Source organism: Aulonocara stuartgranti (genome assembly GCF_965226115.1).
Source record: "Aulonocara stuartgranti genome assembly, chromosome: 13".
Classification (NCBI taxonomy): Eukaryota; Metazoa; Chordata; class Actinopteri; order Cichliformes; family Cichlidae; genus Aulonocara; species Aulonocara stuartgranti.
In genome coordinates this window covers 942,369-965,000 of record NC_138949.1, presented here as the reverse complement: position 1 = coordinate 965,000, position 22,632 = coordinate 942,369, and the positions used below count along the sequence as shown (strand labels likewise).

The following is a 22,632-nucleotide window of genomic DNA, read 5'->3' as shown; positions in this document are numbered from 1 at the left end:
AAAAAGTAATCAGATTACAGTAACGCATTACTTGTAACACATTACTGCCCATCTCTGGCGGCAACTCACCCTGAACCCCAACTGGGCAAAACAGTATAAAAAGGAAAATCTTCAGTGCCCTCTCCACTCAGGCAACGAGGTGCATGCAAAAAGCGACAAGAAAAAAAGGTGAGTTTCCCACGCAGCGCCTTCACTGTCTGCAACGATATATAAAAAAGGGTAAACCACTCTCAGATCCAATCCATACATGAGGTGACTACTGATACAGTAAAATAAAGATAAACAAGACAACAATATCGACGGCTGCAGCCGCCACCATAAGCTTCAGCTCTTTGCTGTCGAAGTACACCACTCACAGCAGAGTCCCAGGTTGTGCACATCAGCATCACAGATTTGTACAAATAAAGTTTAGAACAAAGAAGTGTTAAATATTAAGCGCTGAAAACAGCTTGGTTGTTGTCGTTTGGAACCTCATTTAATGCTTGTTGTTTTGTTGCCATAGTGATGCCTCCGGGAAAGATTAGTGACCATATCAATGGATATATGTTGTGATAACTTTGGGTTCTCTTCACTTTTGCCTAACAGTCATAAAGAAACGTATTATATTGTGTGTGTGTACTCATTATTGAGCTTTAATCCTGCGTGAAGGCCGAGACGAATCTCTTAGAGTAGAACTTTACAGGAACTATTGGAATAAATTAAAAAAAATGTAAATAATGCATTTGGGGCTTTCGTCCACACCTAAACAGCAGATTGAGTCACTGAAAGGTGTGCGCCGTTTTTGACGTCACGCTGTGACAAAATACTATTGCTGTTAATCTTAGTATCTGCAGTTTATACATGCTGACATATACACACACAGTTACTGTGCCTCCATTTAGAAAGACAGAGGCATCAGAGCGCGCATCAGACGGGGCTTCTACACAGACGCTCTCACAACCCAAATCCTGACGTCGGTTTGGAATAAATTTAATAAAATAAATAAATACATTTATGTATGCTGTATGCATTTTGCCCATTCCAAAGTTGTGAGTGTATTCTAGCCAAAATGCTGTCTTTAGTTATTAACATTTGAAAGGATGAAGACACGTGAAAGTAACACAAAATTAGCGGCTTTTCCAGGAAAAGAAAAACACTTTTCAGAAATGGTAAATGGCCTGTATTTGTCCCTAAGGACCCAAAGCGCTTTGCACTACATTCAGTCATCCACCCATTCACACACACACTCACACACTGGTGATGGCAGCTACATTGTACAGAAGTACGTGAGGTTTTGAGAGGTTTTCCTCCCAGGCTTCTAGACTTCTGATTGGCCAACATTTCTACACAGTTAAGATTTGGCGTGTTCTTGACAGTGTTTGACTTTGTTTTTAGAGTTTACATGTGGAAGGAGATATTTTTTCAAAACTGCACATGTGGACAGGATTTTTCCGTTTTCAAACATAGCCGTGTACGTGTGGACGCAGCCTGAAGTTATCACAAAAAAGCAAATTCTCTGAACATTCTGAGTTGAGGTTTAGTGACCATTGTTGTTTTGTGTTCCTTGTAGTCAAAATGAGTGGAAGAGCAGATGGATCACTAAATAACCGTAATGGTAAGCACATGTATTCAGTCTTGAAGTTGATGAATAACTGATTTTCAGCAGCTATGAATGCTAATTAAAAGATAAAATGATCTTGGAGGCCGACAGGTTAACCCAGAAATGTTTCCAAGAGGAGATCAGGGACCAGCTTATGAACCTAATAGTGCACTCTTACTGAACTGAACAATCTTTATCTTGGTATCTATAATAACATTTTTGGAGGCTGGTTCATTCATTCATTCATTCATGGAATGAATGAATGAATGAACCAGATGTTGACCGTGTCAGTGATGGCAATGTCAACAATGTCAACATTCACAATATTTATGTGAGGGACAATAATGGCAGTGTTGAGCTGAACCCGTACAGACTTGGTGTAGCTTCCCCTGGGTGCAGCCTGTGGTATGAGGTAGTAGCCTCGTCTTGTTCTAACTGCCTCAGACAGTCTATCCTTCCTGTAGCCACTTCCTGGGTCTCGTTTCAGGGGCTCATAAGTATTTTCTCATGATAGTCTTTCTGGTTTAGCAAAACTGTGCACCTCCCCTTGTCAGGCGCAGTGGCCCGTGGACATGGGATGGACTCAAGCGCAGATTCAAAACCGGAGGCCAGGGGTGAGGTGTAACGAAAAGAGACTTTATTTTTACAATGCTCAGAGGCTAACAGAAAGTGCAGACTAGAATCAATGAACATAAACTAGATGTCTGAGGCGAGAGAAAATACTGTGATGATAACTAGATGGCAGGGATAACTGGGTGCAGGTACTGGGCAGGGAAAACTGTGGCGGGCCCGGGCACTGAAACAGAGGACAGAGCAGTCAGGGGAATCCCACAGAGGGTTGCGAGTGAATCTAAAAAATAGTACACTGAGCTGTCTTACAAGCTTGCAGGTGGGGGTTGCGTGGAGGGGGGAGGCAGGAGAGGTCCAGGTGGGTGCTGCATGCAATGCAGGGAGGCAGGCAGGAGAGAATGGCAGCTCCAAAACGGAGAGGGGTTACCGGTGGCGGCAAACTGGTATCCAGGAGAGCTTGGTAGGTGGTTTTCAGAGGTAAAGTTGGCAGATAATCTGGCGAAGACCAGTTGAGTGCGCCGGTCATAAATACTGCTGGTCCGATTGCCATCAGGTGAGGAACAACAAAGACTCCACCCAGTGGGGAGGAGCTGATGCTGTGGAAAACCACCCAGACCACGACACCCCTTGTCTGCCGGAAGGATGATAATGTTGTTGTCATTACTAAGTGATGTGAGTTCCAGATTTCCAGATTAACAGAAAGAACTTTTGGAAATTTACTTACCTGGATGATTGAGCATGCTTGAGATGCCTTAAAGACGTAATCGCTTCCTCCTCTCTCCCCCTGCTTTCCTTCCTGTCATCTCTTCACTGTCTCTGTCAATAAAGCCAATAAAAGGCCAAGAAGAAAATATTTTCAAAAATGTGTTTGAAACAGACGCTAAGCTTCCACTGCAACCAGCTGCTTCAGGGAATTAAAAAGACAGTCAAAGGGAAAACTTCATTTAGGAGCAGGACTCCACCTCCGTACACTTCCAGCTCTCTATCCATGATCCAGCCGATGGATTAACAGCTTTAATGCTGTATTGCATTACAGCTTAAGACAAGTTTTTACTAAATATCAGAAGAAACACAGATGCTGACCTGTGAACACTGTAAGAGTGGAGACTACATATGTTCATCCTTAGTCTGTCTCCAGAGTCTCCTGCAGTGTTGACAGTGATGTTAAACTGTGGGTACCTGTGGCTGAGCTGGGATCATCGAGGGATTTAGATTGCTCAGCAGAGCACCCTGTCATGGTCCTGGATCACTGACCCAGTATTTTCAGTTTGGTTTTGGAATTTTGGGTTATTTCTTTGAAAGTATGCGATATTTGTGTTCTAGTTTTCTAGTGCTTCTGAGTTTGTTATTTATGATAGATTTCTGGTTTGTTTATGAGTGTCCTCATGTTTGTTTACCCAGTCACGTGCCCATGTCTGTCTGGTTTCTCTGAGTTCTCTCTGTGAGCACATTTGTAGCATGTCTCTGTATTTTCCGCAGGCGGACACTCCCACTGGGCTTAAATCTGGGGCTCCCCACCATTTGACCTTAGAACTAAAGAAGCTTCTCGGATGAGACGTGAAACGTCTTCAAGCAACTTAAAGAAGTCCAGACGCTTTTCTTTGCAAGCTCCTTGGAAAGAAAAGCGTCAATGACCTGGATAACTGAGAACCTTCACAGATATATAAGAATTACTTCTTCTCACTCCTTTTCGAGCACCTGTTGTACTAGGAGACAGTGTTTTCCTTCCTGTATACATGCTCTATTTTGTTTATATGTACGCAAATGCTCGAAATAAATGATCAATGAAAAATACCAAGGGCTGACAGAGAGGTGGAGGATCGGAGGATTGTCAAGCTCCCAGGCGTCTGGTAGAGGACCCGAGCTTGAAGGATAAAGTCTGAAGAAAGAAAAGAGAAACCAGAGAATTACCAGGGACTGCAGGACCAGTTGGAGCAGATGTTGAAGGAAGGTCTCAGTGATAATAGGAACATTATGAGCTATAACTCCCAAAAGTAGAAAAGTTGCTATAGCAGATTCCAGGAACAACATCAGAGGTCTCTGTCCAGAAGAGTGCAGTCCTAGGATCAGCTAAGATGCACAGATCCCTCAAACTCGCGAGGAGCTTGAGGAACACATACCATCCCCAGGGAGTGAGACAGTGATTTTACTATCCTTTATAAAATCTACATATATTTTTTATTTTGAAAAGAATTTATGATTGAGATTCTGATTAAAATACCTCAGTAGCAGTATCTGCATCTATTTTTTGCTTGTTTCTACAAAGTGGTTGTCTTTCCTTACATCAGTTAAAACTCTTCAGTTGCAGGAGAGTTTTAAGCTTCTTGTGTGTGCATTTTGTAAGGAATTTTCTTTGTGATTTTTTTCTGAAATGCAGAATGTACAAAGCAGAGTTTGAATTCAAGCCAAACCTCATAAGCATATATTACTGTATTTTTTTAAAACAGATGAAAATATTTTGTGTGAAATATGTTTAGTGTACAACTAAAGAGACACGTATTATACAATATCAGTGAATATTTCTTATGATTTGATTGGTAATTACACAAATTTTTCTTTGTTTGTGCAGTTACTTTTAAAAGTTTGTTTTAAACATTTTTTTCATTGATCATTAAATAGGCTTTATAGCCAGAGTTCATTTAACGAGGTAATGTCTGTCCATCCTTTTATTTCCACTGGTCCACAGGGTCACTGGGAGGATTGAGCCGAGTTCACTCACTGTATGTCCTGCGCTTTTATTGTGAAAGGAAGGGCGTAAAACCCATTTCGAGTTCCGATTTGAATTGTCTACGCATTGTCGCGCATGCGTAGATCAATATACGGAAAGCGCCTCTGTTTTCTGCAGCGGTCCGAGTTTTGTCCGTGTAAACAGAGACATGTCGCATTCCCCGGACTCCCACAGCCTACTGTCTGCCTCTTCCCAGCTGAACCTGATGGAGGTGGACTCGGTGAGAGGCTCTTTATTCGTCCTGCTTTGCTGTGTGGGGTTAGCGGGAGCACGAACTCCGCTGGGGTGTAGTTCAGCTGACAGCGGTGACGTTTACAGGTGCATGAAGAGCTGGACTACACCTTGATCTAGGTGTGAAAGAATGACATGCGACTGCAATAAATCACCAACGCACGGGCCTCTGACGTGAACGGGCAGAAACGCCGTGTTAATAACGATCATGATTATCCTCCGATGGCTCAAAATGAGGCCCAGTGGCGCCTGTTTGTTTACACTTTTTCAAATTGCATAATATGATGTAATGTAGTGATGAAAGCCCATACCAGCATTACTGTTTTCAAGGTGAGCTTGGTGAGCCCATTTATGACCAAGGCTGTATGTTAAAGTGTGACAGCTGTCATGTGACGCATGCGCAATCATCCAGGTGAGGAAATCCCCAAAAGTTAATGTGTTGCACACGCTTAGAATGAACTGGTTTTACGTCCAGATGAGCAGAATCAACCTTTTGGGATGTAATCAAGTAGTTCTCACTGTGCTGTCGGGACGTGGCACAGTTTATCTAAACGAAAACATCGATTCCCCAGACTGGCAATAAGACAGTCATAGAGATCATCCGATTTCTGCTTTTCTCTTTTCCTTAGTTTGACCTGGTCCTTTTTGCAGATTCCAGTTTTCTTTCTAAGAGCTTTAACTGACATTAAAGAAAAGCAAAAAACCCAACAACTTTTCTTCAATGCAAAATATTTGTTATAAAAAGAGAAATAATTCTAATTTTCCCCAAAGTGCTGTAAGCTCCATGATCTTCTGTCATTGAAACAACTGAAAACATGCACTGCTACTGGAGAGCTGCAGCAGATGAAGAGAGAATAAGCTGGTGTACAGCCTCCCACCTTTACCTCACCAGACAAAAGCAAGTGCAGAGATTTTTGTAACAAAACAAATGTCAAGTGTGTCCATCGTTTACCATCAGAGGTTTCTAACTTCAGCATATAACAGGAAATCAGTGCTTTTTTCGTTTTCTCCCCAATTGTCCTTTAACCTTCTTGGGTCCTCATGATGAGGCTAGCTGCCTCTGAGCTCTGGATGTTGTTAATTGTATCCACTTTGTTACCATCTTTAAAGTTCAGCTGACTGAACGTGATTTAGTGTCTGAGGTTTGTTGTCACGCACATTTTTGCAGTTTGCTTTGTTTCTGCACTCACAGCAAAGAGCTTCCACGCTAACCACATGTTAGCTTGTTCTGTGAATGTGTGAGTGACATTGTGCCGCTGAGCAAGTGCTGTGCATGCTTAAAATCAAATGGTTCATAATAATATATGCGAGGCTGCCTGGCCCGTCACTGGTCAGGGCCCAAAACATGGTGAAGATTCTTGTCCCTGGCTGATCGGTGCATCTGTGGTCAGTTTTAAGGAGAATGTTCCTTTTTTAAAAGCAAAAGATGAGCTGTTGCATTTTTAAATGACATTTTTTACACTCTCAGCATTAGTCTTGTATAAAACAGTGTTCATTGTCCTCTGCAAAAACACCTTCAGTGCACAGATGCATTTCTTTTTAGTTCTTCTAATACATGATCTCAGATTTTCCTAAGAAACACTAATTGTCCACTTCATTGGGTACAATTAAGTACAATTGTTTAACTGCATTTGAATGGGAATTCTTAAATCAGCCAATCACATGGTATGAATTTAGTGCATAATTTCCTGGGTATTTCCCTGGGAGTTGCTGTTGTCAAAGGACTGGGAAGAATGGCGAGTCTGCTTCGTGCTGTTAGGAATGCAAGAAGAAGTCAGTCACCACTTGTTACAACCACGATATGCACAAGAGCATCCCTTTATGACAGCACTGTGCTCATTCTCTGATGGCTGCTTCCAGGAGGATAACACCATCTCATATCAGCTCAGATATGATGATGAGTTCACTGTACTCAGATGGCCTAAACAGCCAACAGATCCAAACAGAGCAGCTTTGGGACGTGATGGGACATTTGCATTGTACTGCACCAGCTCTATCATGTCAATCTCAAAGAAATGTCCTGGGAAATGTTTCCAGCACCTGAATCTGTGTTCAGTGAATCAAGCTGTGTGATTAAATCATGATGAAGTAATAGCAAGTTCTTAGGGGATCCTGCTAGATTGGCCATTTGGCTGCTGTTTGCTTGAGGAGCAAGACTTTCTAGACAATGTGGGCAAAAAGATGGGTTCTTTTAATTTAATTGCACAAGCATTTGCCTGCATTAAGAGAAACAAAAGAGACGGCAACTGAAAGAAAACAAATCTTCCATTAGTAAGTATCAGAAAATTGATCCATAAATGGAAAAGCAGCTTTGGGCTTTGAGCTCTTTCTTTGTGTTAGCTGCCTCCTGAAGCCTACAACCTCAGTTGGAGTTAGACAGTCAGCAGCTTTTCAAGGAGTCTTCTGGCTTCATGAGGACAGTCAAAGCTCATTCTGGATTTTGACTGCTTTTCGTTCTGCTCTCTGTCAGAAGGATCTGCCCCTAATTATGATATTACACAGTGGACTGTGTTTCAGCAGTAATTAAAATGTGCTTTTCTACTCTGTAGGGTCTCTTCCTTCAACTGAGACATTCCTAACAGGCTTCACAAGACACTGTGCTGCTGTCATGTAAAGTAATCTTAGTAACATAGCCCTGCATTGTAACCTTAGCACATATTTATGGAAGGCTGTCATAATACAGTGTAGCTATCTAATGCTGCCATCTGTTGGTCAGCTGCATCTAAGCATGTGTACACACAGAGTGCAGTACTTGTCATGTATGTTGGGCTTAAAGAGCAGAGAGTTCAGGATGGAGCAGCTGTCGTTACATGTGTCCATTATGCAAAGCTGTGTATGGAAGCTTTGTTACACGTGTCTGCAAACCGCAGCACAGTCGTCTCTATTGGATGTGACCGAGTGTTTGCTGTGAGAGCCACACAGAGTGGACGTTTCATCTGGAGTCTGCAGGAGCTCGATCTGCTGAAAAAGGGAAATAGTGTCAAAGAATTCTTTTAGCACACAGACTCATAATTCTTACAGAGAAGAAATTTAGAGGAGCAGCAGAAATGAAGTCTGTGCTCCTCATGGGCAGAAGTGCATCAGCTGTTGTCCATATAAAATCAACCTTCAGACTCAATAACAGCAGTGAAAACTTTCCTTTAAGTTGTAATGGCTGGACGGGATAAGTCTGTAAACTGCAGTCTGCAGCTCTTTACACAGGTGGTTTATGTGGCTTAAGCACCTTTGGCCTCGGCTTCCACAGTCAGACTGTCCTGAACCAGTCCAGTGATTAAAACTTCCACATGCTCCTGAAGCTCCAGTTTGTTAAATGGAAAAAGTGTTAAGTTGCAAATGTAGCTTGATTCTTTAGACTCCGGGCATCAAACAGCACCAAACAACAAATAAAGTAAATAGCAAAACAAGCTGGTTTTGCATGGGCACTACCCACATACTCAACTCTGCTGCTCACAAATGTGTTTTCCTTGCAAAGCAAAGCTTAGTTTGAAGAATGTTCAGTCACAAATTACAATTGATTATTATAAATTGCAGTCATAATTGTGCTGCATGCTCTCTTGTGTTGTGCTAAAATGCATTGTGTACATGATAAGTTAAAGCAGGACACCGAGACACTAGTGCAGCGTTCTGATCCTGTATGTTTCTGTTTGACTTTTGTTCTCAGATTGATGATAAGGAGTTTGACATTCCACAAGTGGACACACCTCCCACACTGGAAAGCATTCTCAATGAGGTATTCCATGTAAAAAGTGTTTATAATTAGCTACAAAGCTTTCTATGTGTTGTGGTAAGAAAAGCAAATATATCATTAAAATGATCAAACGATGACACAAACACACACGTTTAAATCATGCTAAACATCAATATTCATGTTTTCACGAGACTCTGGGAATCATATTCTCGTTGCCAATGAAATGTTTATTTTTAAATGATTATTTTTAGGCCTTTCTCTGGCTTTATTGGATAGTTACAGTGAAGACTGACAGGAAAGCAGAGGGAGAGAGTGAGGGGGGGATGTGTCCGCGGGTCGGACTCAAACCCTGAGCCCGGGCCCGCCGCTCTCAGCCATATGGCATACGGTTGCCCGCTCATCCCACTGAGCTAAACCACACCCAAGTGTATGTTTATTTACAGTGTTTTTCAGTCAGTCCACTCCACACCTTTCCAGCTGCCACACTCCAGCTCAGCCAATCACTGCTCTATCATCAGAAGACGCATAATTAGCTGATGACGCCACACCGTGAACCCACTGCTCCTCCCCTTCCCTGCAGCTGAGCCACAGACCACACCCTGTCCCATACCCCCACTTCTGACTTAGGCCGGGGAGCCGTGCAGCCTAGCCCACCATGATCAGCAGTGACTATGTGTACCCCCAGCCTATGGACCAGCTTGAACTTAAAAGGCTGTAAGGCCAGATAGCACTGGGTGATCTGGCTGTTGGCATGCTTCATGCTTCATGCTACTGCAGCAGGGTTTGATCTGACCAGATGGTGAAAGAGCGCCCCAGGAGGTAATGGCGAAAGCAATCAACCACCCCGTCGACCCGGGGAATGGGATACGCATGAAACTGTGAGACCTCGTTCAGGTCTTATGGTAGTCAACACAGAACCATATAGACCCATCTTTCTTCACCACAAAAACTGTGGGGCGTGAATCTTCTATTAGTCCCATTTTCAGCACCTCCGCCTTTTCCATCTTAACAATTTGTCTTTTGTGTAACTGATGGGGCCGTGAGCACACCATCACGCCAGGGCGCCTGTCAAAATTGTCCTCTATGTGAGTGGTACAACCAGGCAGGATGGAGAACACATCTGCAAAACGCTGTTGCATTGCAGCAACATCCGCTCTCTGGGCCTGTGTGAGATAGTCCTCACAATGGAGGGAGGTGGGAATAGTGAAACATGGCGTCCCCGGCCCCAGCTTATTTTTTCCCTTCACCAGGCTCGCCAGAGAAGTGGATTTAGCTTCTCTCGATGCTTTGAGGAGGTCAGCGTCCCCCACCATGGCTCTTTGCCACTTGGCGAGTAACTTTGAGCTAGAGGAAGGGAGCAGCACAGCACTTTACCTCTTGGTAAAGATGGTCTGGGCCTAGCCCCTCTGTTGGGTTCCTGTTCTCCAATGACAACCTCCCCACTGTGTGTAGCTTTAGTCCAGAACTTATTGAATGTATTTCTTAGGTGGGCTTGGACTTTCCTCCCAGTTTTCTTTAAACACCCCCGCGGCTCCCTGCCATAGAGTAACTCAAAGGGAGAAAGTCCTGTGGAGGCCTGGTGTAGCTCCCAACAGCAGAGGGTCTGGGCAGTGATCCCAAATGCATTCATCCTTGAGAATTGTGGAGTTTTATCCAGCTGCTCCACCAACACATTGGTCTGAGGGTGATAGACGCTGCAAGACACCAACCCACAGCACATTGATTGCTTCATCAAAGGCGGTGCTTTAAAATAATTGGAATGGGTGTCGTTTCTGTAGAGATGATGGAAATGAGAGACTGGGTTTAACCCTTTAAAACCGGTCAGAGCCGGCACGCTCCATTTTGCGTAACTATTTTTAAATCCGGGTGTTCTGCAACCACGTAAGCTAGCGCAATAATTTTTTCTGCATATGAAACCGGAGGAGTTGTACTTACATCTTATGCCATCAGCTTGTCCTCGGTCACAGTTTCCTTCCACATATAGCTTTGCAAAAACTGCATAAAAAGCACTCGCAGCAACAAAAACATAATATTCCAGAAACACGCTTTGCTGATCCGATCAGCTGTTTGTAACACTTCCTCCGTCCATCAGCGCGAACTATCGCATGTCCACCATGACCTGCCCGAAACCGGAAGTGACGTCATTTTGCGGAAATGTAGTTTTTTACCATCGTGGCCTTATGAGCCTATACTGGTGTTTTTAAAAGTTATGTTTGACTTTATGACTTTCTGTGTGGTTTCTGGGATGCTTAGGACTCATATTGCACAGCTGGAAATAGTTTATTTTGATGCAGATGCTGCTTTTTTTTGCAAATTTGCAGTATAATATTTATTTTCGTTTTTCCTGCAGTGTATAAAAATTGGTGTATTTCAAAAATAAAACTATGAAGACACTTAAATTAAGTTTCCTGTGGTGGGAAACTATTTTGTGCAACTTTTTTGTATTTACAGTTTTGAGGGATAAGCCTCTTAAATTTCTCTAACTAGAAATATATGTTAAAAAAACAAAAACGATTTTCAATTTTTTGTAGTTTATCGCATTCTTTGCAGTTTTATGTAATTGCTATGCACATAATGCAGACATATTATTAAGATTTGGGCTATAATGGTTGTATTGATGTATAGCAACTTGAAATGCTCCCAAAAATGGCTCCACAGCAGGTAAAAATATAATATAAGCTCTGGCGGACTTGGTTCTGTGGTAGGTCTTAAAGGTTTAACAATGTCTGTAAACAGTTAATGCAATTCTTTTTTGAAACTGTGGAATGAAAACTGAAAGTCAGTTCCATCTTGATTGCTTGATTTAAAATGTATTGTGGACACGTACGTAGGAAAATGACGACTATGGTGTCTTTGTCCAAAAACATACAAAATACACAACAAAGTATACCAAACTGTACCGTTAGTATCTCAGTGCAAGTTTCACGCCTTGTCTTGTGACACAGGTGGTTGTGCAGTGTGTGTTTCACATAAATATTTTTATGCACAGTATTTAAGGCTTCAGTCAGATGCTGCAGGATGGTGGATGATGAGTGTTTTGTGTTATTATCATTTGGCAAAACACGTCGTCACGCTGCACTTTCCCACAAATATTTAATGAATGGGTCAACGTGACTGTTCACGCTTTGAAATCAACCATGGTAATTATGTAGATAAATAAGAATAAGGAAGTCCACGTATTTAATTCCTCTTGATTACTTGTTATACTATTGTAATTGTAATTAGTTACTTGTAGATGTAACCTTTAGTTAAAGTTTCCTGGGTTTATGTGTTAGATTCTCAGCTCCGGCTATAGAGGAAAGCCGTTGTCAGTTGTCCGACCCTTTGACTGAACATTCCCATAGCGGTTAAATTGCATGCATGTCCAGCAACTATACAGCAAAATAAAAGCCAGTAGATTTTAAAGTGGGCAGTCATTAACCAAAGTGTCCTTGGGGAAGTAAACAGCAGCTAGATAAATGTGCTGTGCCTCAGGCTTTTGCAAAGCTTACTCAGTCTTACTCTGGCCTGTTACTCAGGCTAATCTTTCCACTTTAATGTGTTATCTTTCTTATCCTGGCACGCCTACTTGTGTGCCAGGATAATAAAAGACGGAGGCATATGTTGTGACTTAATACTTTAGCTGGTTGGCTAATAACAACTGATAGCTTTTATGTGTGGATGTTGTTCTGTGTCTGGTGTAAGAGGTGAAAGCACTTTTGTTTCTCAATTTAAATAGTTTTTCATCAGCTGCAGTGACTTCTTGCTGTTGCTTGATGGTGTAACAGTTTTGTGATGCAGGCACCTGTACTGGACAAATAAGAGGGCTGTTACTGTTACTCTGTGTAGAAAAGGAGTGTCTGTAATCTGATTACGATTCATTTTTCTTCCAAACTGACAGTAGACTACAGTGACTTGATGACAAACGGTGTTTGCTTATTCAAAGTGCCCTTGAAAGGACGCCAAAGTAAGCATGTGGGTGCATATAATCTAATCAAAGCAGAGCACATTAGAAATGTGATATTGGCTACTTACCGGTTAACTCCCTGACACAAAGTGGCTGCTTAGTGAAAGAAATAAAAATATTCTGCAGGTGGTATAGAGATAGGAAACACTCTATTTTACCATATGCTGTGGTTAGTTGTCATGCCATACAGAGTTAAGAGCTTAAAAAAAGCAGTCACGAGAGCAAATTCTCGCGAAATAACAAATGATCAAAGTTCTCTGTGATTCAGACATAGTTTGACATTCTGGCAGGGTCTCACGTTTCAGACCCACACTGGAGTTTTCCTCATGGGAACAAGCCTTGCACTGACTTGTGTGACCAGATGGGTGTGCAGTGTTAAAGCTGAGAAAGATCTGTATCCCAGCAAGACTGTTTTCGTTTGGATTGGGAATAGTGAAAATGTAACACTCATAAATGCCTTAATCTTACTTCTATGACGTGTTTCGGCTTTTCCGTTTGGTGGTCACTACAACAGATCGCCTGGCTCTGTCTCAGCCTACCCATAGCATCCTCTTCTCTCACACCAACCCCCCTGATGTCTTCCATTGCTACATCCAGGAACCTTCTCTGTCCTTGCTGGCTGCTCTATCTTCGAGATCCTTTGTCCAAATCCTTTCTCCCTCCTCTGCACGTGTGTCTAGACCTTGGCTGTGGTGAACCCACTCCTTTTCTCTTTCCACAGTGTTCGTTCTCACATAACGCTTTTCCTTTGCCATCTCCCTCTTTGTTGTACATCTAGCCTCCCAGCACTCCTGTCTACTTTGTTCATCTCCATGACTGTTGAACTTTCTCATTGCCAACCTCTTCCTGTGAATGCTTTCCTGTATCACCAAAACTTCATGTTCTCCTTCCTCTGTCCAACAGGATACACCAGAAGTTCCTCAGCACTCCAGTCGTGCTTTCTCAGCTCCTCCCTGAACTTTGTGGACTATTCCTCCTCCTTCAACCTCCACCATTTAAATCCTTGCCTCTGCCTTCACTCGCTTTGTCTTCTTAATGTCTGAAGCCATTCTACAGACTGCCATCTGACAGAGCCTGGCTGCATTCCCCTCTGACACCACCTTACAGTCTCCCCTTCTGCATATGATCCTCCTGTGTCCACTGTCATGCTAGCCTTGCTATGCTATATTCCACATCCTTCTGAAGTATCAGAATCCACCAACATCTGTCCTTCTGCATTTCTCTCCTTAATACCATACCTACTGAACACCTCCTCATCACATCTGTTTTCTTCACCTACATGTCCACTGAAGTCTTCTCCAGTCCCCACTCTCTCCCCTGTGGACACTGTGTCCTACTTAATCCATCTTACTCTGGAAGTAGTCTTTCTCCTTAAACTGACATCTAACCTGTGGTTCATATACACCGATAACATTCAACATCACCCATTAGATTTCCAGCTTCAGACTCACTTATTTAAAAAAAAAAATTTACGCGTTACCATAACGACGAGAGTGCATTAAGGGGCACAGAGGAGGATGTTACTCTCAATGTTGTTGGCGCATTTCAGGAGGAGGCTGCTAATAAAGTTACACAATCACCCCACATAGCAAAACTGGAATGGCCCGGATCTGGCCCACACAATGTGTTTACACATGGCCCACATACCGCAAAGAATGACTGCCTTTTGATGGCCCAGATCAATCAGGTTTGCCAGAGGTGGCCCACACATGGGCCAGCACAAGGCCAGTTGCAGGCACACTGCTGGCCCTGAACAGTTTCAGCTCTGGCCTCAGATGTCAGCCTAATGTATCCCTTAATCAAGCCATGTAATGACAACATGTGCCGGAACATAACAGTGCAAAAGTAACATGACAAACCTCTGTTCAGACAGTGAATGGACTGATTCTTATATAGTGCTGTTCTACTCTCCCGGAAAATAGGAACATAAACACTGCCATCATTGCCAGACCTGGCCCACATCTGGTTGACATACACTCAGCCATGACACCGGTCAGTCAGAAGTGCCAGCTTGATGGCAGATCCGGGCCAGACCTGTTTTCTATGGGCCTGGGCCACATACACCACAATCAGGACAGATGTGCTATAAGACAGTGCCATCTATGCCAGGCCTGGCCTGTATCTGGATGACTTACGTCTCATCATGCCAGGCGTCAGCCAGCAGTGCCGGCGTGATACCAGATCTGAGCCAGACCTGCTCGCTATGTGGGACACGGTGAATTCTTGTTTATTATCATATTTATAGAAGTTTTTGTGTCGGGCGTATCATGTTATTTAGTTGTTTTTATCCGCCACACCTTACAGGCCGGTCCATGAAAATATTGTCGGACATTAAACTTGTCCGTGGAGCAGAAAAGGTGGGGGACCGCTGGTCTAGTGTATCCTTATCTAATAACGTGTATAATTCTTGTATCCTGTTAAAATGTTGTTAAGTTAAATGTTAGATCTGATGCAATGAGAGTTCCCATCCTTCATACAAACATGATCGGGGAGCTCCGACATGGAAAGCAGATTATTGACTTGACTTGATTTGTGTTTTCATAAAGTGAATAATGTCATTCAGACTTATCCCAGCGCTTGCACAGTGACAGGACACCTTGCTGTGTGCGTCTAATATAGGGGTGGGTTACAAAAATCGATATTCCTATTCAAATTAAATAGTTTTTTCTCTGTCAAAAAGCCCCATTTCTGCTTTTCAGTACTGAAGAAATTTCAGCTTTTACACATTGTGCCAAATTGGAAAATGCTTAGCTAAAATCTCTGTTTGCTCTGCTTCACTTCAGCAGCATCAGGTAATGTTCACATGTTGATTCATGGTTTTCTTCCATTTTTGATCTACTGCAGCATATAGTCAGGGGCGTTATATGCTACAAAAGACCGGGCCAGGAACACCTCAGTGTTTTATCCTCAGTGACTTTGACACAGTCTGCTGTGATGAAGTGTCAGCTTTCTTGTTATACTTAGACAGTTTACACTCAGTTTGTAGTTGCAGAGAAACAGAGTTAAATATTTTTAATTTACAAGGTGTAGCAGGTTCCTACTTGACAGTACATATCCAAGATAAATGACCATAATTATATTTCTGAGTTGACCTTGTGAATCAGAATGAATCGGTTGTAGAAATCAGCAACGATGCCCAGGCCTAATGGAGCTCCACTTGTGTTTCTTTCATGCTGTAACCGACTATTTCATGTTTACCATTCATGCATTACTATCAGGGAGTGACGGTGATGGATATGGGGGGGGGGGTTTGAGTAATTGCTAATGTGAATTCTGAAATGATCAAAATGTGACCACATGAAAGCAGTGCCAGAGATTCCAATTCAGTGATGTTGAAGGCTGCACACAGATCAAGCAGAAACAAAGTCAGACTCTCTCTTTCACCCGAGCACATCAGGACATCAACTGTTTAAAATGTGGGGAGGGTTAAGCAAAGGGGTGACAGTGGCTGTTTTTGAAGTATTGTGGCCAGCACCAAGATAATAAAGAGGTAGGTGCTCAGATGGGCAAATGAGAGAAGAGAGCTGAAAATGTAGCAGGTAGGAAAAAGTGTCGAGATGTCCTGTGGGAAGGCAGAACTTTTAGAAGTGTGAAAAATACCTTACAAAACAGTAAAACGGACACACACAGGATAGATCCAGGGTGAAAACGCGGTCGAGGGTGGTGCCCACTGTTTTGACTGGGACTAAATTCAATGACTTGGTCAGTGTTAGAAGAATCATCAACCACAGTGAGCTGGTCAACTTTAAGAAGGGAACATAAAAGCTGATTTGAGAGGGCAGCGGTGCTGTGGTTCGAGCCAAGCCTCTGTCAGGTGTTAGTTAATGGACTCAGGCGCAGACCGGGAGTCCTTGCAGAGTAGACAGTCAGTTTATTAATACAAACCAGCAGAGTGACTGGCGCTGATAGCTCAACGATCCAGCGACGAATAACACAGTGCTGCCATCTTAAATAGGCCTTGCCATCACCTGGGTAGGCAGTAGGTGTGGAGATGCCAGGGGCGGGAGCCCATACTGAGCACCGCCCCCGGCAGGTGAGAGAGAGCAAAAAACAACAAAACACATGTTGCCTAATACAGGATCAGCTGGTGAGGCACAGTCTCAATGAGAACTAAAGGGTCTCATTTTTAAGAGGTAATGAAATCCTTTTCATAATAACATAAGGTTCCTTATGTTAGAATTACAGAGATTGGTAGGTTAGTGCTTTCTGATGACCAGGCCACTCTGTCTTACATTGTGAGCTTGTGTCAGTAACTGGGATAACGACTGAGCATAAAGTAAGGGAAGAGCTGGCGACAGCATTGTGGAGCCAGGACTGTGGTGTGCTGCACTCAGTTGGTGAGGCTGGAGCTGGAAGATGAAACCGAACTATTCATGACTGCAGCAGCTCGAGGAGATCCAAAGAGTCTGTCACATGTCTGCACAGCTCCTTCGCTGCTAGGACTCGGGTACCTAACCGGCTGACGTGGTCTAATGAAAGTGAAGAATGCTTCCAAAATAGATGATCAGTGTCAGTAAATGCTGTAGTGAGTGATGTGCAGGTGTTTGTGAGCCAGGTGTGGAGTTTTGATTTGTTTTGAGAGTTTCAGTCAGGATTCAGTAGCCCCTGGCTTTTGGTTCAGATTTTCAGTTTTTGTTAGAGATGGACCGATCGATATGACGTATCGATATCGCTCCGATACTGACCTAAATTACTGGATCGGATATCGGAGAGAAATAAAAAATGTAATCCGACCCAAAGTATCACAAAATCCCCTCACAAAACGCGCTACTTGGCGTAACCCAGCTCGGCGCATCGGAGCAGCATGTGTCACGTGACAGAGCGGCTGTTGTCTGCGAGACGGCGGTCTGGAGCATTTGGAGCCTCCTACATGCTTCCTAACTGCGGCATTTCATCTCGGGGAAAACTCTCCCAGAGAAGTGAGGTGTGTAAGCTCATCCCTGGATGTGTATTTCCACGTTAAGCAACTGATGTATTGAGCCACAGCTGGACTGAGCTCCATACTGAGGTGAAAAGGAAGCGATTTGTCCCGGACTAGAATTAAAAAATAGACACAAAGCTGGAGTTGTTCTGTCTTTGCTGCGCAGTTGCATCTACTTCTCTCATTCTCTCCCCTCCCTCTCCTGTTTCTACTTTAATCATGAAACTGATCAATGATCAGCTGATCGGCTTTTCTCTCTTGTTTGTTTATCGCCCACTTTGCGCCAGAAAGAGGAAACCAGCGGATGTCGCGGTAAACAGCAGCAGCACTTTTAAGCTTGATCAGCTGTTGTTAGAATTTATTTAATATTAATTTCTAGTATCAGCTGATGTTTGCTGGAGCCACAGCTGTAAAGCTGCTGGTCAGGATGTCGGTTTGGATATGTGGTGAGAGGGAAACATGAGGATGAAACCAGGAGATGTCCTTACTGAACCATCAGAGCTGTGATGGAGAAACAGGTTTAGGTGACATGAATGAGTTGAAGTTATGAACTGTTTCTGAGAGACAAATAACACCAGGATCCTTTTCTAAGTAGCTGACAGCTGGTAACTGTGCAGGGGCGGCTCTAGCAAAGTTTAACCAGGGGGGCAGGTAGGGCATTAACAGGGAGAGGGGGGCACAAAGAAATACTTTTCTTTGTTATGTCATTTAAAAGCTTTGAATAAATAATTATCTGAATCTTACAACAAAAGTGGTCACCTGATGAAATGTATAGAAATCCATTATTGTATATAGTAACTAATAAGTCTAATATACACCCTAATTTCCCCTTGTGGGACTAATAAAGGTATATCAAATCTAATCTAGTAAGCTACAGTACTTTTGCCTTTGGGAAGATACCATCTGTGCAGTCTGCAGTTCTGTTGAAGAAAGATGTTGAATCTATGAAGCGCCTTGAGGCGACTTTTGTTGTGATTTGGCGCTATATAAATAAAGTTGAATTGAATTGAATATTTAAATATTGTAGAAAAATAATTGATTTCTGTGCATTGTTTTACACTTGCATTAAATTAAAGTTGATTACATCGATTAAGGGCGGGGGGTGGTTCCCCAATATTTTTGCTGGGAGTTGGAACCCTATTAGTTGGGTTGCTTAATATTTCCACTAAGTACTCTGTAAAACACCAGAACAGGGAGGATGGAGCAGGTTTAAGTTTATTAGATTGATCAGTGTTGCTGAACTATGAAATGTTTTGGCTGCAGTGTGTTTTTTGCATACAGGTTTAACAGAACAGCTTCAGTCTCTTGTTTTTTAAACTTGAGTATGAACTTATACAAAATGCAGCAAGATATTAAAAAACAGTTTTATTGATTACCAAATACGCTATATCGGATTCATATCGGTATCGGCAGATATCCAAATTTATGATATCGGTATCGGACATTAAAAAGTGGTATCGTGCCATCTCTAGTTTTTATATTGTGGTTTATGATTTGGTGTTTTTGGTTTGGGGACATTATTAATCTGAGCTTTTAGTTGGGTTAGCAGGCACAGGGACATGAGACACTGTTGGGTCAGTGTCTGAGGTGGAGCTGTGAAAGACGGGATAACTTCATCAGAAATGGCTAAAACCTCAGTCTAAATGTTTGATGGCTGAAATGAGACAAACTCCATGATGTAAACTTATTTACATGTGAATCCCAGCTCACGTGGGCCGGTCCTGGCCAGCCCATGGCCGGATGTTGCCCTCTTGCTCTGCATTTCCCAGGTCTGCTTTAGAAAGTTAAAAATAGAAGACAGACAGAAGAAGAGACAGTGATTACATTAAGTGACAGCACGTTTCTGAAAGGAGAGTTTGAAAGTCTCCTCTTGCAGGTTGTTTCAAAGCAGAGGGGCCAAAAGCACGGCCACCGTTACATCAGTCAGTAAACTCCAGCACGTCTGAAAGAACCAAAGCCTCGGTGGCATCGCTGAGCAACATATGCCCTTTAAGGCACGCATCACAGGAAATCTGCCTTCTCTCATCTGTGCAGTATTGCTGCAGTCACAGACATATAAACACAATCACAGAGGGACATTTCTCCAGTATTAACTGTAATGTTGTGCTCTGCTGCAGCTGGAGGATGAGGAGGAACCGTTTGTACTGGAGGACACCTGCATCCTAAACACAGACAACATGGATGCTCACTCCTGCGAGACCTCCTCTCTGGCCAGCTCTGACAGCGGAGACCCATCACACCTTAAACGGCATGTGCACACACACACACACACACACACACACACACACACACACACACACATACACGCACAGACACACACACACACACACACACACACACACACACACACACACACACACACACAAATTGCTATTCTTACATTTCTATGTAGAGAAAAAAGAAAAGTGATGATCTGAAGAATCAGACTAAAATCAATACATACAAATATTTCAATTTGTCAGTAATTTTAATTTGCAATTAGTCCAAATTTTAAACGCTTTATGTAGAAGCTTTATTTAGGAGTATAAATTAAAGGTGTGTCTTGAGTGTGTCGGGTACTGCTTGGTAGTTGCTGCTGTAACGGAAAAGGAAACAACGTTGTTCTGATAGCAGGAGAAGCAGCCAGCCAGTGTGAGTGCATGGAGTTAAGTTAATAAATGCATTTGTTTGTGTGTTTGCTTTTCTTTACCTCTGTTTTTATGTGTCTGTGTTAAAGAAGGAAGAGGACCGTGGACATGAGTTCAACAGTTCATGGATGTGTCCTTCGACACAGCCTGCTGAAGGGTATCTCTGCACAGATCGTGTCTGCTGCTGTAAGGCTGTAACACACATCCACAACCATCACAGCTACATACAAACCAGTTCCTATGTTTCCACACTCTTTTTTGGTTTGTGGTAACTTTGTAACTCTGGACACCACCACAGAGAATTGTATACATTGTATATGTTTAGCTTTGCTCGACGGGGTTTAACAAAAATGTGCAACTTTCCAAACACAGTCCTCCATCGTCAGAGGCAGAGAATGAGTTAAATAGGTGACTGCAAAACCTTTAAATACCCAGGTGAGACCTGTTCTCTTAATTCAAAGCAAATGAAGCTGATAAGTGTTGACCTTTCATTTAGTAACTGTTCACTGGAGCTCTGCAGGTGAAGCCGGCCATAAATAAGCTACACAAATGAAACAATGAATCTGTCGGAGATAACAGCAAGTCGGTGGCTAAATCAATCAGGGTGGTGTTCACTGAGCAGCACTAAAAAACCTGGAAGAGCACAAAATATGTTCTTTCTTTGTTAAGAGCATCACTGCATCCGTGTGATGCATTATTTATCATTTCAAAAAATGAATTCAAACGGAAAGTCTGCCCTAGAAAATCATCGTGTTTGATTTCATTCATACTGACGCTTTGTGAAACTCACCTGAAACCAGAGTGTGTCCTCAAAATGTAAAGCTGCATTTACACAATCACAGAAACACAGACACACAACATGTTTACAGTCTTATCCTAACATAAGAGCTGCTTGACCCAAAGCTCAAGTCTGTACTTTAACCTAGTCTAAGACTTCTTACCCAGCTTTATAATACTCGAGTGGGTTTTTATCTCTACGAGCAATCTGAAAGAGTTTAGCACAGAAAATGAATAACACAGCTGCAGAATCAAAATCTGAATTTCAAACGTTCCTCATTCTTAACTAGGGATGGGTATTGATAAGATTTTCACAAATCGATTAGCTTAGAACTTTGTTTTATATCTTCTCTTTGAACAAGACAGACATTTAGGAGTAACATGGCCTTACAAACCCAACAGTGAGATCTTAAGAGATCCAGCCTACGGCTCTTCAATGTGGTGTCACAGGGCCCCCAGGAAAAAATTGTAAATGTAAAATAATAAAATAAATATTCTTCTGTAGCAATTACACAAGAATATCCAGTAATGTCCCTGCCTACAATTAAACACATTCACTTACTGAAAATCACCTGCTGTGGCAAACGGCTGCAAGCCTTTGACCACAAACTGAGTCTCTGCTCGGTGACATTCGTCTATCCTGCCTGAAAGGAGACGCTACCGGCAGCCTGCAGCGAGAGCTGCCAGCATCTGAGCCAGACTCTCTCTCATCATGGTCACTAAATGCACAGTAATGGCAGGTTTGTAATAAGGCAGATCGCGCTAACATAATATGCACTGTTGTTGATTATTTACCTGCCGCATTAACGGGAGAGGACGTGCAAACGTTACCGCTGCTGCTGGGTTGAGATTCATGGAATTAAAAACACGACATTCATTTAAGGTCATCGTGTGTTTTGTGAGCAAATGCTTTTGCATATTCGTAGTGTTTCCTCCCTTAAATGAAATATCTACTTTGCAAGTATTGCAAGTTGCCCTGTTGTCATCCGTTCTCGTAAAGTATAACCAAACTTTTGAGCGTTTGAGCCGCCGTGTTTCCTGCCAGGTAAATGACGCTCTGCAACGTGCTGACGTCATTCGGGGCGACTGGAATCGATAAGGGAATCGTTTGCAAAAATGACAAACAATCCCAAGGAATTGAAACAGTGGGAACCGGTTCTCAACAAGAACCGGGTTTCGATACCCATCCCTACTCTTAACTAAAACATTTTGTGTCTTCACTCAGGACAAAGTGGACGCTGGACTTCCAACAGCTATAGTGAGTATTTACTAAGTAGTTCATCTCAACACAAAGAGTGTGTAGTGACTGAATATGTACACCTGCATCAATAATTAAAAATATTTTACATACTACAGACGTGGATCAGCACATAGCAGAACCTGACAAGTAATGACAGCCGTCAGCTGCAGTCACACTTGGAGCCTTGATGTGTTTTGTCATTTGTACTTGTCTATCTGAAAACGCTTCCATGTGTAGTCTGTTCTGAGCTGTACGTCCCCGTGTCTTCAGACAGTGTCGGGTGTCATTGCTGTGGGAACGTCTCATGGTCTGGCTTTGGTCTTTG

General features: G+C 42.7%; 1 protein-coding gene across 2 annotated transcripts in view; it reads left to right on the top strand.

Moving 5' to 3' along the window:
* Window positions 1-4,959: 4,959 nt before the first annotated feature.
* Window positions 4,960-22,632, top strand: part of vps8 (VPS8 subunit of CORVET complex) — a 70,675-nt gene continuing 53,002 nt past the window's right edge. The window contains exons 1-6 of one of the 2 annotated variants that reach the window (XM_082556844.1): window positions 4,960-5,097; window positions 8,770-8,838; window positions 19,781-19,911; window positions 20,383-20,476; window positions 22,293-22,325; window positions 22,578-22,632. In XM_082556844.1, coding sequence (XP_082412970.1) covers window positions 5,026-5,097; window positions 8,770-8,838; window positions 19,781-19,911; window positions 20,383-20,476; window positions 22,293-22,325; window positions 22,578-22,632 — 454 coding nt within the window. In that variant the 5' untranslated portion in view covers window positions 4,960-5,025. Of the gene's footprint in view, window positions 5,098-8,769; window positions 8,839-19,780; window positions 19,912-20,379; window positions 20,477-22,292; window positions 22,326-22,577 lie in introns of both variants that reach the window. The other variant, XM_082556843.1, reaches the window with a different exon arrangement.